The sequence below is a fragment of the Bubalus kerabau genome, chromosome 8 (assembly GCF_029407905.1).
Source record: "Bubalus kerabau isolate K-KA32 ecotype Philippines breed swamp buffalo chromosome 8, PCC_UOA_SB_1v2, whole genome shotgun sequence".
In the NCBI taxonomy this organism is placed as follows: domain Eukaryota; kingdom Metazoa; phylum Chordata; class Mammalia; order Artiodactyla; family Bovidae; genus Bubalus; species Bubalus kerabau.
The window spans coordinates 41,476,929-41,493,781 of record NC_073631.1 but is presented as its reverse complement, the minus strand read 5'-3'; the positions used below and the strand labels follow the sequence as shown (position 1 = coordinate 41,493,781).

General features: G+C 39.4%; 1 protein-coding gene across 10 annotated transcripts in view; it reads right to left on the bottom strand.

Moving 5' to 3' along the window:
* CACNA2D1 (calcium voltage-gated channel auxiliary subunit alpha2delta 1) overlaps window positions 1–16,853 on the bottom strand; it is a 533,324-nt gene that overhangs the window by 113,542 nt on the left and 402,929 nt on the right. For all 10 annotated transcript variants that reach the window (XM_055590113.1, XM_055590111.1, XM_055590110.1 and 7 more), the window contains exon 10: window positions 14,737–14,836. In XM_055590113.1, coding sequence (XP_055446088.1) covers window positions 14,737–14,836 — 100 coding nt within the window. The remainder of the gene's footprint in view (window positions 1–14,736; window positions 14,837–16,853) is intronic.

The window sequence follows — 16,853 nt, the reverse complement described above, 5'->3', positions numbered from 1 at the left end:
TGTCATATTATTGTATTGGCGTACTAAATGTCTTTTATTATACTTGAACCCTGGCAAAAAGGGCTTGTTTTGCAAGGGTGGAGAAATCACTTTTAAATTTAAGTTTTGTTCCATAACCAACAAATGTGCTCACTGTCATATGCAGAGAAGGAAAGTTCCTATCTAAGAAAAGCATGCCCTTGTCTAGGAACACTCAAGGATATTTTAGAAAAAAACCCTGAAATTTAAATCACATAGGAAAGTGAACAATCCAAATCATGTCTTTCTTGCATATACACTGTGATTTGGTATTTAAACAAACCCCCACTCTGACATTAGCTGGTGTTAAACTGTCAAGCCAAGAACTGGGAAGTTTCTGAGATTTTATCCTTCTTGCAAGTTAACGAGTAATCCTCCTATAGCTTCATAGATACTGGCAGAAAAAATGGAAGCTTTTTGGGTCAGAGAGCAAAGACTGCTGCTTATTACTCACAGCAATACCAATCACACTCCCAATAGCCAGAGTGCCATCTTAAATCCCCACAGAGGAATGGAAGAGGGCCAGAGGTCATGCATAAGCAGGTGTGTTTCAGGCAAGGGATCGCAAGATGAGGAAGTCCTGATTTTCTTTAGGGGCTGCTGACAGCTGACCCATCCCTCCTTCCCACAGATTGACAATATCTTAATTACTAGGCATTGTAAATCTCTACTGAGAAGGGAGACCTCTCTATCTGTACTTATCCAATAATGTATATAAATCTAAGCAAATTTATTAATGCTCTGACTTGAAGAAATGTGACATATTCACAAAGAACTGTCTGCTAATGGTTGGTAGAAAAGTGTTAGAGGATAACAAAAATAATAACCAGAATAATGGTTACAATAAAAAGAGCACTTTACATGTTATTCCATTTCGTTCTCAACAAAGGGTGGCAAGTTAAACATGATTCTGTCCATTTCAAAGAGAAGGAAAAGAGCTAATCTCTTAGGCCTTACGCTGATTGTATAAGCTCACATGGAGGTGGTGGTGAAGTCACTAAGTCATGTCTGACTCTGTGACACCATGGACTACAGCCCACCAGGCTCCTTTGTCCATGGGGTTTCTCAAGCAAGACGACTGGAGTGCATTGCCATTTCTTTCTCCAGGGGATCTTCTGAGCCCAGGTATCAAAGCTGGGTCTCCTGCATTGTTGACAGATTCTTTACCAGCTGAGCCATCAGGGAAGCCAATTGCATTATCTCTATGCAATTTTATGAGTCCATCTAAGAGGCAGGATTGTGAGAAGGTTGGGACAGAGGACACTTAACCAGAGGTGAACCTGACTACTGTTACCAGATCCTTTCATCATGATCATCCCTTCCCAGCCTCCAATAAGGCTATGGGGTCTCACATCTTATTTTGCCCTGGCATTTACAGATTGTCACCTCTAGAACTACTGCTTCATGACTACAATTGGGTAAAGAGCAGAGTTTATTTATTTTTAAAAGGCTATCTTGTACAACTAATAGCAAATATAAGGAACTATATTTTAATTATTTTTTGATGAGTAATCAAAGATAGAGTTTTATAATGACCATAAATTAGGAGGACTTCCTATAAGAAAACTGACTCAAAGATTTACTAAATCATAAATAACATTTAGATAGAGTTTTATAATGACCATAAATTAGAAGAGCTTCCTACAAGAAAACTGACTCACAGATTTACTAGATCATAAATAACATTTCAATCTAGTCCTTAAATAAAAAGATATGTGTTTTTTTTTTCTTTTTGAACACAAGACCATCTTCCTCAGTTGTTAATTTTTACATATTGCCCACCATCAGCTTACATTTTCCTTTCATCCTTCACTGGCTTGCAGTATTTTACTCCTTAAAATGTCAAGCTTGCTCACTTTCATAAACAAATTCCCCTCTTTGTGTCAACATTTGAAATTTTGCCTGTAAATCAGAACATGCTGTGATTGAATTGCTGCTCTTATCATCTACCACTTACTTCTATCAAAGCATATAACTGGATTAGTGGGAAAACAGCTACATTATGCGTGCATTAAAGCTTTGTCTAACAGCAGGCTTCCTTTCTGTAACAAAGAACAGCCCTAGAGATTACAGAAACACTAGGAAATGATGCAATATTTGTTTTGACATCTTATGTGTGATTGAAGCACAAAATTACCAGTCTCAAAAAAAAGAAACTTAGATACATAAGCCTAAAGGTGAGAAGCTGCTTGATTTTTCCATCTGGTGGTTCTAGGCAAAACAGGGAAAGCATTCATACAGACTGCATCAGAACTCTGGACGGCAGACACGATCTCAGGTATGAGGATGAAGAGAAATGCATCAGGCTTTGTGGGAAGATTACTGACAAAGTTACAGAATCACTACCATGTTTCCTCAGTGCCTTATTATTATGCCTCCCTGAAACTACAACAGCTAAAAGTTGTAATATCTCTTTCTTAGACTTTCAAATAGTTTCAGAAAGAAAAACATATACAGGCACATCTGTGTGCCTACACACACACACAGTCCAGGAGATAAAAACTGTGTTGCTGCTGCTAAGTCACTTCAGTCATGTCCGACTCTGCGCAACCCCATAGATGGCAGCCCATCAGGCTCCCCCGTCCCTGGGATTCTCCAGGCAAGAACACTGGAGTGGGTTGCCATTTCCTTCTCCAATGCATGCAAGTGAAAAGTGAAAGTGAAGTCTCTCAGTCCTGTCCGACTCTTAGTGACCCTGTGGACTGCAGCCCACCAGGCTCCTCCATCCATGGGATTTTCCAGGCAAGAGTACTGGAGTGCGGTGCCATTGCCTTCTCGGAATAACTGTGTTAGCAGGTTTTATTTCCTGTTGAATCTCTACATAGTTAGATTGTTGCATTTCTATTTAATGAGAAAGGCCTATCTGTTAAAGACAGAAATAGGATTTTACTTTCCTTTGACCCAAATGTTGCATAAGAATTAATTATCTTTATATGTATTGCTTTCAGGTATTTTATTTTCACCTAACTAATAAAACTGAAGAATTTCTTTTAAATTATGAGGTTGATATTTTTGACATTGCTAAGCTACTGCTAAGTCACTTCGGTTGTGTCCGACAATGTGGGACCCCATAGATGGTAGCCCACCAGGCTCCCCCGTCCCTGGGATTCTCCAGGCAAGAACACTGGAGTGGGTTGCCATTTCCTTCTCCAATGCATGAAAGTGAAAAGTGAAAGTGAAGTTGCTCAGTCGTATCTGACTCTTAGCGACCCCGTGGACTGCAGCCTACCAGGCTCCTCTGTCCATGGGATTTTCCAGGCAAGAGTACTGGAGTGGTTTTTCACATTAAATATTATATAAATGCAAATAACAATCTAGGTAGTATGACTGAAACAAGAGGACATATGATAAAGGAAGTAAATAAATTTATAAAAAGATACCTAAGCAAGATATATAATCCAGATACAATGTCTAAGTATTTATTTGTAATTATAATAATCCAATTCATATATGCTTTTTCAAGTCAAAATAAAGCAGATTTCTTAAAAGAATTCTTCTACCAAAACATAATTTTCTTCTTCAAAAGTTAACAATAAATTTAGATTTAAAAGAAGCATTTCTCCTTGTTTTTATAACCTAATCATACTCTACTTTTGAATTTCTAAGAATTCTAATAGTTTGGAATTTTACTTAAATACATCAGATATGCACTAAAATTAGTAAACTTATTTTATAATTTCCTTCAGGAGCCAGTCACATAACTTTGTGGATAAATCTAGACTAATAAATGAATATGGCTATGCTCCAATCCTGGCTTCTCCCTTAGAAAAACTACTACAAATAAAACCTTGTAAGCACGAGGAGACCCCACAGAGACTGAGCCAGACTTGCTTTTGAGTGTTTTGAGTGTCTCCCTGCAGAGGTACGGGTCAGCAGTGGCCTGCCACAGGGGTGGGGACTCTGGGTGTAGCAGACCTGGTGTGGCATAAGCCCTCTTGGAGGAGGTTGCCATTTCCCACCACAGAGCCACCAGAATTTACACAGGACTGGGGAAACACACTCTTGGAGGGCACAAACAAAACTCTGTGCACTAGGACACAGAAGAAAGGAGCAGTGACCCAACAAGAGGCTGACCCAGACTGGCCTGTGAGTGTTCAGGAGTCTCAGTCGGGGTGTGGGCTGGCAGTGGCCTGCTGCAGGGTCGGGGCACTGAGTGTGTGCATGGACCTTTTGAAGGAGGTAGCCATTATTTTCATTACCTCCATCATAGTTTGGCCTCAGGTCAAACAACAGGGAGGGAACACAGCCCTGCCCATCAACAGAAAATTGGATTTAAAATTTACCAAGCATGGCGCCACCCATCAGAACAAGACCCAGTTTCCCCCTCAGTCATATATCCCATCAGGAAGCTTCCATAAGCCTCTTATCCTTATTCCTCAGAGGGCAGATGGAATGAAAACCACAATCACAGAAAACTAACCAGTCTGATCACATGGACCACAGCCTTGTCTAATCCAATGAAACTATGAGCCAGGCCGTGCAGGGCCACCCAAGACAGATAGATCATAGTGGAGAGTTCTGACAAAATGTGGTCCACTGGAGAAGGGAATGGCATACCACTTCAGTATTCTTGCCTTGAGAACCCCAAGAACAGTATGAAAAGGCAAAACGATATGACACTGAAAGATGAACTCCCCAGCTCGGTAGGTGCCCAATATGCACCTGGAGAACAGTGGAAAAATAACTCCAGAAAGAATGAAAAGACAGAGCCAAAGCAAAAACAACACCCAGTTGTGGATGTGACTGGTGATGCAAGTAAAATCCAATGCTGTAAAGAACAATATTGCATAGGAACCTGGAATGTTAGGTCCATGAATCAAGGTAAATTGGAAGTGGTCAAACAGATGGCAAGAGTGAACATCAACATTTTAGGAATCAGTGAACTAAAATGGACTGGAATGGGTGAATTTAACTCATATGACCATTATATCTACTACTGTGGGCAAGAATCCCTTAGAAGAAATGGAGTAGCCCTCATAGTCATCAAGAGTCTGAAATGCAGTACTTGGATGCAATCTCAAAAAGACAGAATTGTTAGGTCATTAAAATAAGAAAAAGGAGTCCAAAATAGTGGTGGCTAATAGACAAAGAAGGGAAAAAAATTAGTACAAAGTAAGTTCTGAGGACCAGAGTGAGGACCTCAGGTAAAACAAAGAGCCCTCCTGGCTAGCCCAATTTACATAGGGCAGGCTCAGGGAAAAAGAAAAAAAAATCATATAAAAAGAGGAGCCAAAACTGAGCCAGGGGACTGTCTTGTCTTTACGTCTTTTGGGTCAGCACGCCCTCACGCCTTGAGGATGTATTTTCCTTTACTTTCTAAATAAAACGGAGTTGTAACACAGCGCAGTAACACTGGTCCGTCTGAGGGCTGTAACACTGGTCTGTCCATTGCTTCAAATTTTTGTTGCAACAAGACAGAACCAAGGAAATTACAAATTCCCCCGACAGAATGATCTCTGTTCATTTCCAAGGCAAACCATTCAATATCACAGTAATCCAAGTCTATGTCCTATTCAGTAATGCTGAAGAAGCTGAAGTTGAACAGTTCCATGAAGACCTACAAGACCTTCTAGAAATAACACCCAAAAGAGATACCCTTTTCATTATAGGGGACTGGAATGCAAAAATAGGAAGTCAAGAGATACCTGGAGTAACAGGCAAATTTGGCAGGGCAAAAGCTAACAGAGTTTTGCTAAGAGAATACATTGGAAATAGCAAACTACATTTTCTATTTCTTTATAAAGTTTACATCAGTAATATTATCTCCCTCTCAAGGTTGTTGTAGAGAACAAATGAGTAACTATTAAAAACACATAGACCACTCCCTGCACGTCATGAGCAGTGTTAAGAAAAATTAACTCTAAGAATTCACTATGATATGATGAAATTAAAGATTAACACATAAACTAGATAAACAATGACAAATATCTACTTTACATCTTGTTTGTATTTATTTTCTGAAGAACAGATTTATGTCTGGAATAATATAAGTTATTATCATTTAGTGACTTTTCAATTCTGAAAATGTACTAATCATTTTTCTCAGACAACAAAAGCAAACAAAAATATATAGTTAATAAAAAATCAGAGTATAGTTGACAAAAGTATCTCCTTATGGTAAATAACAGCCATAAACCACTAAAATAAAGTAAATTATACTTATGAATCTCAACCAAACAAGCCATTATACTAGGAACTAAGACCACTAATAAATTTCTCTAGGAGTAGAGTGTGAAATCACTATGACTTCATCTTTCAAATATTTTTTGCAATATTCATCTTAGAACTTGCACGAATTGTATATCTTTTAATATCACTCTTCTCCCCTATTTTTGAATATGTAACTGAGATATTTCCATAATTTTAACCTGAGATATTGAGATACATTACTTCCATATCAAATGCATGCAGGTCTTTTTAAAAGCAACATATTCACTTTACTTACATGCTTTCGGTCACATATTCAAGCTACATCATGTGAGCATGCCCCAGCAAGAATTTACTGTGAACTGTCAGAGAGCTGTCAATACATCAGTAAAGTCTGTATTAACCTGATTCACTGAGATCACAAGGAAACATCTTGCAATTTTGTTTCAAAAGAACTTAGTTAACAACTCTCTTTAAAGAAACACACATTTGACAACTATATTTTCAGGAAAAGCAAACAAAGGTCAATCACAATTCCATCAAAGTTCTTTATTTTAGTTAGGAAAGAATCATTAGTTGCTGGCTAAATGTTGAAAGCACAAAATTCATTCAAATTCATTTCTATTGTTTAGTCAGGAAGTCTTTTAAAACATACTTTTAAAAGTATTGTTCAGTTTCAACTTAAGTAGATGCTACTCGTGCCCCACCCATATTTCCACACATGTCATCCCAAATTTAATTGCACGAGGTTTCTGGGAGCCTTCTGCTTGTGCCCAAGGTGGCCTGGGAACACTAGGAAATTAACATTCCTTGGGAGCCATCATTAACTTCAAATGCTCTAACATATCGTCCGCTTGGAAAAAAAGAATAATTTCAATTCTTGCAATCTACATTGGTTTTCAGAATTTCCGAGGATTACATCTATTAACTCTGAGTGGTAACCTATTTGGTAGTCCATTGTGTATTAGTTCTCTTCTTTTTTGGTTTTACTTCTTACATTTGTCTAAATCTTTTCCAGAATTACTTTCCATACAAGCCACTTGTACTTGAATCCTACCTCATGAACTATTTCAAAGGAGAATGGGGACATCCAGTGAATAGGACTGAGAACACGGAACTTCCAGGTTCCCCTATACCCTCTGAATAGGCAGAAGTAACCTCTTCCCTTAGAGCATAGTAGTTTTTCCATGCTAGAGACCATACATGATGAAGCCTCCTATCCTCCAGATCTGAGCTCATCTTCCTCACGGTTCTAGGCAACAAACAGACCAGGTCTCAACATGGCTTACCTGGAAAAATAGTCTCTGTTCCAGGGTAACAGAAGAAAATACGCAACAAAAGAGATGCAATATTTGTTTAATATGAATCAGCAGATAGTGGGAGAACATGCCAGGGAATGGATGTTGATGGATTTTGAGGCAAAAACCACCTGGGTATTAACTTGGTGTGAAGGAGTAAGCAGACTGAGATAAGAAAACACGTGGACTCTTGCACAGTGGCAAATGGCTTGGCTGGTTGGCCAATACCCTTGAAGAATCAAGACTGGAAGACCTTCCCCAAAGAGTTCTGGAGAAGAAGCATAAGGATGGATCTACGGGAGCAGGCATCAAATGTGCAGACGTCTGTTTGAAATCAATCACCACTGGACAACATTCATCACAGCTGCTGCTAAGTCGCTTCAGTCACGTCTGACTCTGTGCGACCCCATAGACAGCAGCCCACCAGGCTCCTCTGTCCCTGGGATTCTCCAGGCAAGAACACTGGAGTGGGTTGCCACTTCCTTCTCCAATGCATGAAAGTGAAAAGTGAAAGTGAAGTCACTCAGTCGTGTCTGACTCTTAGCGACCCCATGGACTACAGCCCACCAGGCCCTCCATCCATGGGATTTTCCAGGCAAGAGTACTGGAGTGGGGTGCCATTGCCTTCTCCGATTCATTACAGAGGAGGTACTAAATGAGTGGATAGGAGGATTCGTCCACTGGAAGTCATCCAGCCTTTGTATGTAGGAACTGCAAATAAATGCAATAACCAGGTAGCAGAGAGAGAGGGAATTTATGTGGACCTAAAAATACAGGCTCTTTCTCACCTAGCATGTATACCTATTGCCACTGGTGAATGGCCAACCCACTGGAAATCATCCAATGGTGAGAATTCAATACAGTATCACTCTTCAAAAAGACATTTAACAACTTGATATCAAATAGGTTATAACCAGTCTTTATTTATAATTCTGGAATGGGGTAAGGTCAATTTTGTTTTCCTTGTTATTGATACATATTTCAGTTAAGCGTTCCTCTTCCTGTTTACATTTCCTCATCCACTAAGATAATCCTCTGAACTGTCTGATCTATCATGAAGGGTTATCATTATAGAATGTTGCATAACCTCACATCAAATCAAGCAATCTATTTTATGGTAAAGGAGGTCTAACAACAAACAAATGACCACAGAATCCACTGGGTCTATGATATAATGCATCACTTGGGAACTGCCAGTCTGGAAAAAAAACAACAACAACAACATTGGGATAGTCTCTCATATGTGAAAGCTCCAACTTGGAGATTTCAGTCTTTGAATTAAAATGCTGTCCATCAAGATGCAGTTTATACTTTGAACCATGGCATGAAGTCCACTAATGTCCTGGCACAAGACTGTATCTACTCATAAAAAAACAATGGTTACCCTGTCAGGAACTTTTAAATGGTAAAAGGATCAATTTAACAAGAGAATATAGCACTTGTAAATAGCTATGCACACAATATAGGAACACCTAAATACATAAAGCAAATAGCAACAGACACAAAAGGAAAAATGACTGTAATACAGTAATAGTAGAGGACTTCAAGACCCTACTTTCATTAATGGCAAGATCATCCATATAAAAAAATCAATGAGGAAACACTGGTCTTGAATGACATGTTAGATGCCATCTTTAAGGACTATTAACTGAATATAGTAGATTTTGGACAGGTTTCTAGCTACCATCACCTGCAACTTTCTGTTTCAGTTCTATTATGACCGGAGTCTATTATCTCCACACATATGGAATGCTGGTACACACTTAAAACCCCAGTTCACTTGACCTCGAGGCAGAATAACAGTTCGTATACTATACAGCTTATAGACTTCCTCAGTAGGATTGAGTTCCTTTAAATTAAATTTCTTTAATTGGTTTCCTTCCTTTCCTTGTCTCGCTTCCTTCTGTTTCTTGGGACCATGACACAAATAAATCCATTTACACTGGAATCCATGAGTAAGAACCAGGAAGAAGCCATATTAAGACATTAATCATGTTTAATGTCAGGTGGTTTTATATAAATTTCATTTGATATGCCAAATGTGTACTGAATTTAGTGTTTTTACAATTTCCTCTTTTGCTACGCCAAACATAACATTTTGTTAACAACCTTTCCAATGCAGTTATAATAAATATGTTTATGTATAAATTAATTGATTACCTTCTCTAATCAATTTATTTCAGAGACCGACCATTACATTTTACTTGTACACATTTTGTTGAATATGTTATGAGCTAACACATGGAGTCAGGTTATAAAATCAGACTAACATTAATCAGAGCTCTTATGCAATATCAAACTTTACTAATAATATCAAGAATATAAACAAGCTAGGGTTTCCTTGGTTGCTCAGAAGGTAAAGAATCTGCCTACAATGTAGGAAACCTGGTTTCGATTCCTAGGTTGGGAAGGTCCTCTGGAGAAGGGAATCAGTATACAATCCAGTATTCTTGCCTGGAGAATTCTATGGACAGAGGACCCTAGTGGGCTACAGTCCATGGGGTTTCAAAGAGTTGGACATGACTGAATGAATAATATTTTCTTGGCTAAGCTAAAAGACTGCTAAATGTTCAGATAAAACACAGAAACAATTGGGCATGGAGGGCAGTTCCTAGGTGTTACGAGCTGAACTGTCTCCCCCTGAAATTCCTATGTTGAAGTCCTAATCCCTACTATCTCCAAATGTAACAGTAAACATAGGTAATCTTTTTTTAATGAGGTGACAGAAAACAACAAAATTCTGTAAAGCAATCATCCTTCAGTTAAAGAACGGACAAATTTTTAAAAAAGAGGGAGGGGACACATGGAAAAAAACATGAGACCATCAGGGTAAGAGCATATGACACCAATATCATTGGTGTCCTTATAAGGAGAAGAAGAGAAATTAGTCTGCACAGAGGGATGACCAAAGGAAGTGGCAGCAAGAGGGCAGCAGTTTGCAAGCCAAGAAAGTGGCTATGGAGAACCTGACCCTGCTGGCACCATGATCTTGGACTTCCACCCTCCAGCACTGTGAGAGAAAAATTTCTTCAGTTAAAGCTACCCAGTCTGCATTATTCTGGTTAAGTAGCCTTACAACACTAATAGACCAGATCCTCCCTTACTGTATTGAAGACACTGTTCTGGGGCCCATGAAATAAGTCTCAAAAGAGGTTTGCTGGGTTCCTTGTACAGTGGGAGTATTTAAACCATCAAATATTTCCTGTTTATTACCCAGAGTGTTATATTACCTACTAGGTATTTTTAAAGCCATCTTCCACACTGATCTTGAGTTCTTGCTGGTAGCCACCACGGGAGATCCCACCTATGACAAAGGTCATGTGGAGAAGACCTGACAGGCAAAGGCGGATCAGGATTCAAGGGATTCCCTGGACCTGCTCGAGCATCTACCCCGAAACCAAAATCTGTCTGTCTACTGTTTACTATATTATGCCTTTCAACCACTCTTCTGATATTAGCAGGGGGCTATCCCCAACCAACTTTCTCTGGAGAAAATCAACTTAGGGCTCTAAATTGACAACTCTCCTGGGCATGAAAGGAATATTTCTATTCTAACCCCTCTGTTGGCATTCTAGCTTGCTTGACAGGTTTTTCCTTACTCTTACAACTAACACACATGGTTGTTCATAACTTCCCAACCATGCATGGCACGGGAAGCCTAAACATTCTAAAAGTCCTAATGGGCATAGAGCCCTCTGAGGGGTGAAAAATTATTAGAATAGTACTGGTAAAGGGCTTCATTATTGGGCCAATGCTTGCAGCCAAGTTCCCATATCCCTTATCCACTGTGCACCTGGGAGTACATTAGTTAATGCAGTTGGAATGTAAGAAAAACAAGTAGTAGCCTTGGTATTAACCACATCAGACCTTTGACCTAATAAGTTCTTTCTTTGTTGTGACCCACTGCACCTTTGCTCCATGAGAATGTAACTCTGTTTAGTACTTTCTGAGGCTGACACAGATTAGAAATATAAAGAAAAAACACTTCAAGGGAAAACAAGTTTTCTGATCAACCGTTATCAAAAACGGGTCATAAAATGTCAACAGGCCTCCAGGCCAGAAGATAATGTACATAGCATAAGACCCTTGTTTATGGAAAGACATACAGAAAAAAATCCTGGTTTCGATAAGGGAAAAACTGCTGGAGTGTTTGGGCTGACTCTGCATAACCTTGCATCTTTCATTTCCCTCTATGTACAAGTCAGGTTATAAAAGCTCCTTTTGAAAATAAAGTTATGGGCCTCGCTCACCGAAGCTTGGCCTCCCCGTGTCATTCATTCGCCAACGCCATTCATCCTGAGGGTATCCCTGAACTCTGCTGAAGTTGCTCCCCAGCAAGTTCTATTTATGTTACCCTTGAGTGTGCAAAGAAATATAGGAAAACAACAGAATGGGAAAGACTAGAGATCTCTTCAAGAAAATTAGAGATACCAAGGGAACATTTCATGCAAAGATGGGCTCGATAAAGAACAGAAATGGTATGGACCTAACAGAAGCAGAAGATATTAAGAAGAGATAGCAAGAATACACAGAAGAACTGTACAAAAAAGATCTTCATGACCCAGATAATCACAGTGGTGTGATCACTGACATAGAGCCAGACATCCTGGAAGGTGAAGTCAAGAGGGCCTTAGAAAGCATCACTAGGAACAAAGCTAGTGGAGGTGATGGAATTCCAGTTGAGCTATTTCAAATCCTGAAAGATGATGCTGTGAAAGTGCTGCACTCAATATGCCAGCAAATTTGGAAAACTCAGCAGTGGCCACAGGACTGGAAAAGGTCAGTTTTGATTCCAATCCCAAAGAAAGGCAATGGCAAAGAATGCTCAAACTACTGCACAATTGCACTCATCTTACATGCTAGAAAAGTAATGCTCAAAATTCTCCAAGCCAGGCTTCAGCAATATGTGAACCGTGAACTTCCTGATGTTCAAGCTGGTTTTAGAAAAGGCAGAGGAACCAGAGATCAAATTGCCAACACCCGCTGGATCATGGAAAAAGCAAGAGAGTTCCAGAAAAACATCTATTTCTGCTTTATTGACTATGCCAAAGCCTTTGACTGTGTGGATCACAATAAACTGTGGAAAATTCTGAAAGAGATGGGAATACCAGACCACCTGACTTGCCTCGTAAGAAATCTGTATGCAGGTCATGAAGCAACAGTCAGAACTGGACATGGAACAACAGACTGGTTCCAAATACGAAAAGGAGTACGTCAAGGCTATATATTGACACCCTGTTTATTTAACTTATATGCAGAGTACATCATGAGAAATGCTGGACTGGAAGAAACACAAGCTGGAATCAAGATTGCCAGGAGAAATATCAATAACCTCAGATATGCAGATGACACCACCCTTATGGCAGAAAATGAAGAGGAACTCAAAAGCCTCTTGATGAAAGTGAAAGAGGAGAGTGAAAAAGTTGGCTTAAAGCTCAACATTCAGAAAACGAAGATCATGGCATCTGGTCCCATCTCTTCATGGGAAATAGATGGGGAAACAGTGGAAACAGGGTCAGACTTTATCTTTTTGGGCTCCAAAATCACTGCAGATGGTGACTGCAGCCATGAAATTAAAAGACGCTTACTCCTTGGAAGGAAAGTTATGACCAACCTAGATAGCATATTCAAAAGCAGAGACATTACTTTGCCAACAAAGGTTCGTCTAGTCAAGGCTATGGTTTTTCCAGTGGTCATGTATGGATGTGAGAGTTGGACTACGCAGAAAGCTGAGCACTGAAGAATTGATGCTTTTGAACTGTGGTGTTGGAGAAGACTCTTGAGAGTCCCTTGGACTGCAAGGAGATCTAACCAGTCCATTCTGAAGGAGATCAGCCCTGGGATTTCTTTGGAAGGAATGATGCTAAAGCTGAAACTCCAGTACTTTGGCCACCTCATGTGAAGAGTTGACTCATTGGAAAAGACTCTCATGCTGGGAGGGATTGGGGGCAGGAGGAGAAGGGGACGATAGAGGATGAGATGGCTGGATGGCATCACTGACTTGATGGACGTGAGTCTGGGTGAACTCCGGGAGTTGGTGATGGACAGGGAGGCCTGGCCTGCTGCGATTCATGGGGTCGCATGGAGTCGGACACAACTGAGTGACTGAACTGAACTGAACTGTGTGTGAAAGTCTCTCAGTTGCGTCTGACTCTTTGCAACCCCATGGACTGTACAGTCCATGGAATTGCCCAGGCCAGAATACTGGGTGGGTAGCCTTTCCCTTCTCCTGGGGATCTTCCCAAACTAGGGATTGAACTCAGGTCTCCTGCATTGCAGGCAGATTCTTGACCAGCTTAGTCACAAGGGAAGCCCTATGTTATCCTTAGCTAGGGATAATCTGCTAAAAGCATTTCAAAGTAATTTGCCTTCCCCTTAGTAAACAATTTATCTAGCTACTTGAGGCTCTGGTTGACGAGATTAACTCAGTTCCTCTGACTACGTTTATCTTCTAGTGGGTGCCCTTCCCATGAAGGGAGTAAACTGACTGTAAACCACCTGCTTTAACTTCCTCCCACATGGTTTCAGAGGCAGAGCCATTCTCTTACATTCAATACAAAATGACCTCACCACAATTACATCTTCTTTTACTTTCATCTCTATGAATATAACCACTTCAAACATGAAATTAAATCAACCAGTGCACAGTCATGAAATTTCTGCCAAAATACTATGAATTAAAATGAGATGCAGTAACATTCATTCTGTCCTCCTTTATTTGCTTCAGAAATCAAATCTCTCTACCTATGAGAGGAAGGTCTAAAATGGTTCCTGGAAATAAGACTTTTAAGAAAGCAGATTCAAATATCTATTAGTTCTCATGTTAATAATAATAAAAAATAAACTTTAAAAACATACTACATTATGAACATATGTCCAGTGTGAAAGTTGAGAATTACAATGAACAGAAAAGAGTCATACAATTATACTGCAAAGTCAATAGTTATTAGGAGTTACAATGTCATCAACGAGTACAGGGGTGCATGTCAGCTTTTTAAGCTCCTCTGAGTCAAGGAGAATATATATATAATGTTTTCCCTTCATATTCATTGCTTTAATCATTTGTCTCATGGGCACAAACACTGAGATAGGACCTTGGTGTGAAAGTATAGGAGAATGAGTAACAAGAGAGAACAGCTTAGTAAGACAGTCTTGTAATAGAACCAGAAATATCTCAGTCTATCTATGACAAAACACAATCAGACACATAAAATCAGAGAGAGATAAAAATTGCAGATTTAACTCAACAAAAATGCAATCATCATATACTTACTGAAGCTACATTCACAAAATCGTCATCCGAGAGGGTTTCCAACATTTCGGAGACAGATGTTCGGATCAGTTTAAGTGTCAATCCACTAACACTCCCACTCCTATTTTAAAACAAAAAACAGATTCACACATGTTAATGACTATGCATTTAGTCAACATCAGACACCCTAAGGAAATGCAACTTATTCACTGATGCTATATAATATTAACATAATTTGTCTTTAAAATATCAGTACTAGAAAAAGTCCTACTTTTGATAGCAAGTAGAAATAAAGTACAAGAAATTTTGTCTTTCTTTGCTACAAGCATCAGAATGTATTTGTTTCTAATTACAAGGATGAAAATTACATTTCAAGTGATAATTTTAAGAAACTACAGATACTCATGGCATATTCACTTTTTCAAGAAATATATACTGAATATCAGCTCTATTAGCCAAGTTAGAAGTGAGGGCTACAGAGGTTAATATAATGCAGTCATTGCCCTAAGAGCCCACTATTTGACTTGATTAAACAATTATTATGTAGCAGCATAAGAATTTGATAATAGATTTGTAAACACAATGCCTTGTTTTATTCTTAAAGTAGATATTCTCAGGGATTTAGTCATCATTTATCTTGTCTGTATATATTTTATGATCCTGGATGACCTCATCTAATTTGTGTGGCTCATCTCCAGGCAATTTGTTGCTGTTGTTCATTTACTAAGTCATATCCAACTCTTTGTGACCTCATGGAATACAGCATGCCAGGCTTCCCTATCTTTCACTATCTTCCTGGAGTTTCCTCAAATTCATGTCAACTGAATTGCTGATGCTATCTAATCATCTCATCCTCTGCCGCCCCCTGCTCCTTTTGCCTTCAGTCTTTCCTACTGCTACTGCTGCTAAGTCGCTTCAGTCGTGTCTGACTCTGTGTGACCCCATAGACGGCAGCCCACCAGCTCCACCGTCCCTGGGATTTTCCAGGCAAGAACACTGGAGCGGATTGCCATTTCCTTCTCCGATGCATGAAAATGAAAAGTAAAAGTGAAGTCGCTCAATCTTTCCTTGCCACTGGGCAATTAACTTTCACTTTTGTATCTTTTGTATTCACTTTTGTAGCTCCTAAGTTTTCCCCAGTTTTATTTTTCTAGCTGTTTGTTAAATGACTATGGGTTCAATGCCCAAAATGACATATTAGTTCCAAAACTTATTTTTCTTTCCTACATATCCCCTTGATACCAACCACACTAGATCTCAGTCATTCAATTTCATTCTCCCTCTCAACTCTCCTTCCCATTCAGACAGCCTCTCTTATTCATTGTACTTTACAGTATTCTCTCCATCCTCTTTCCATTCTAGCTTATGTGTTTACCACCTCGAGATCCAGAGCCAGAGTGACAACCATTCATTTCTTAGTTCCTTCTCTGCCCCGTGCTAACAGGTGAAAATTCTGGCAGCATATCTTCATCTACTTCTGTTACTTATAAAATGTTGCTGTTTAGTCACTAAGTCATATCTGGCAACTCTGCAACCCCATGGACTGTAGCCCATCAGGATCTCTGTACATGGGATTTCCCAGGCAAGACTACTGGAGTGGGTTGCCCTTTCCTTCTCCAGGGATTCTTCCCGACCCAGAAAGTGAACCTGTGTCTCCTGATAGCAGGCAGATTTTTTACCACTGAGCCACCAGGGAAGCCCTATGTACAAAATAGTTCCCTATAAAACATCCAAGAATCTTAAAAGCCTTGCATTCAGAAAGTTTCATTGTCTTCTCTCTCTCCTACCTCCACCTTCTATATAGTCCCTTTAGATATTCTCAACAGTGCCCCTTTGCTTCTATCAATTTTCCCACCTGAAACTCCACTCTCTTCTCTCCCTTCCATGCCTGCCTTGTTAAATCTTAGCTATAAGGATTCAATTCTAATTTTACCTCCTTAATGAAGTCTTTCCTGACACTTCAAATTGAAATGTGCTCTCTCACCTATGTATTCCTTCAGTGCTGTGTCATACTTTATATCTTGCACTTTCTGTAATTGTTTTAAGTTATTTGTGAATATGGTTTCATTTCACTAATACATTTGAATCATCTTTGAGAGGAGGAACCGTGTCTTAATAATCTTTGTCTCTATATCATC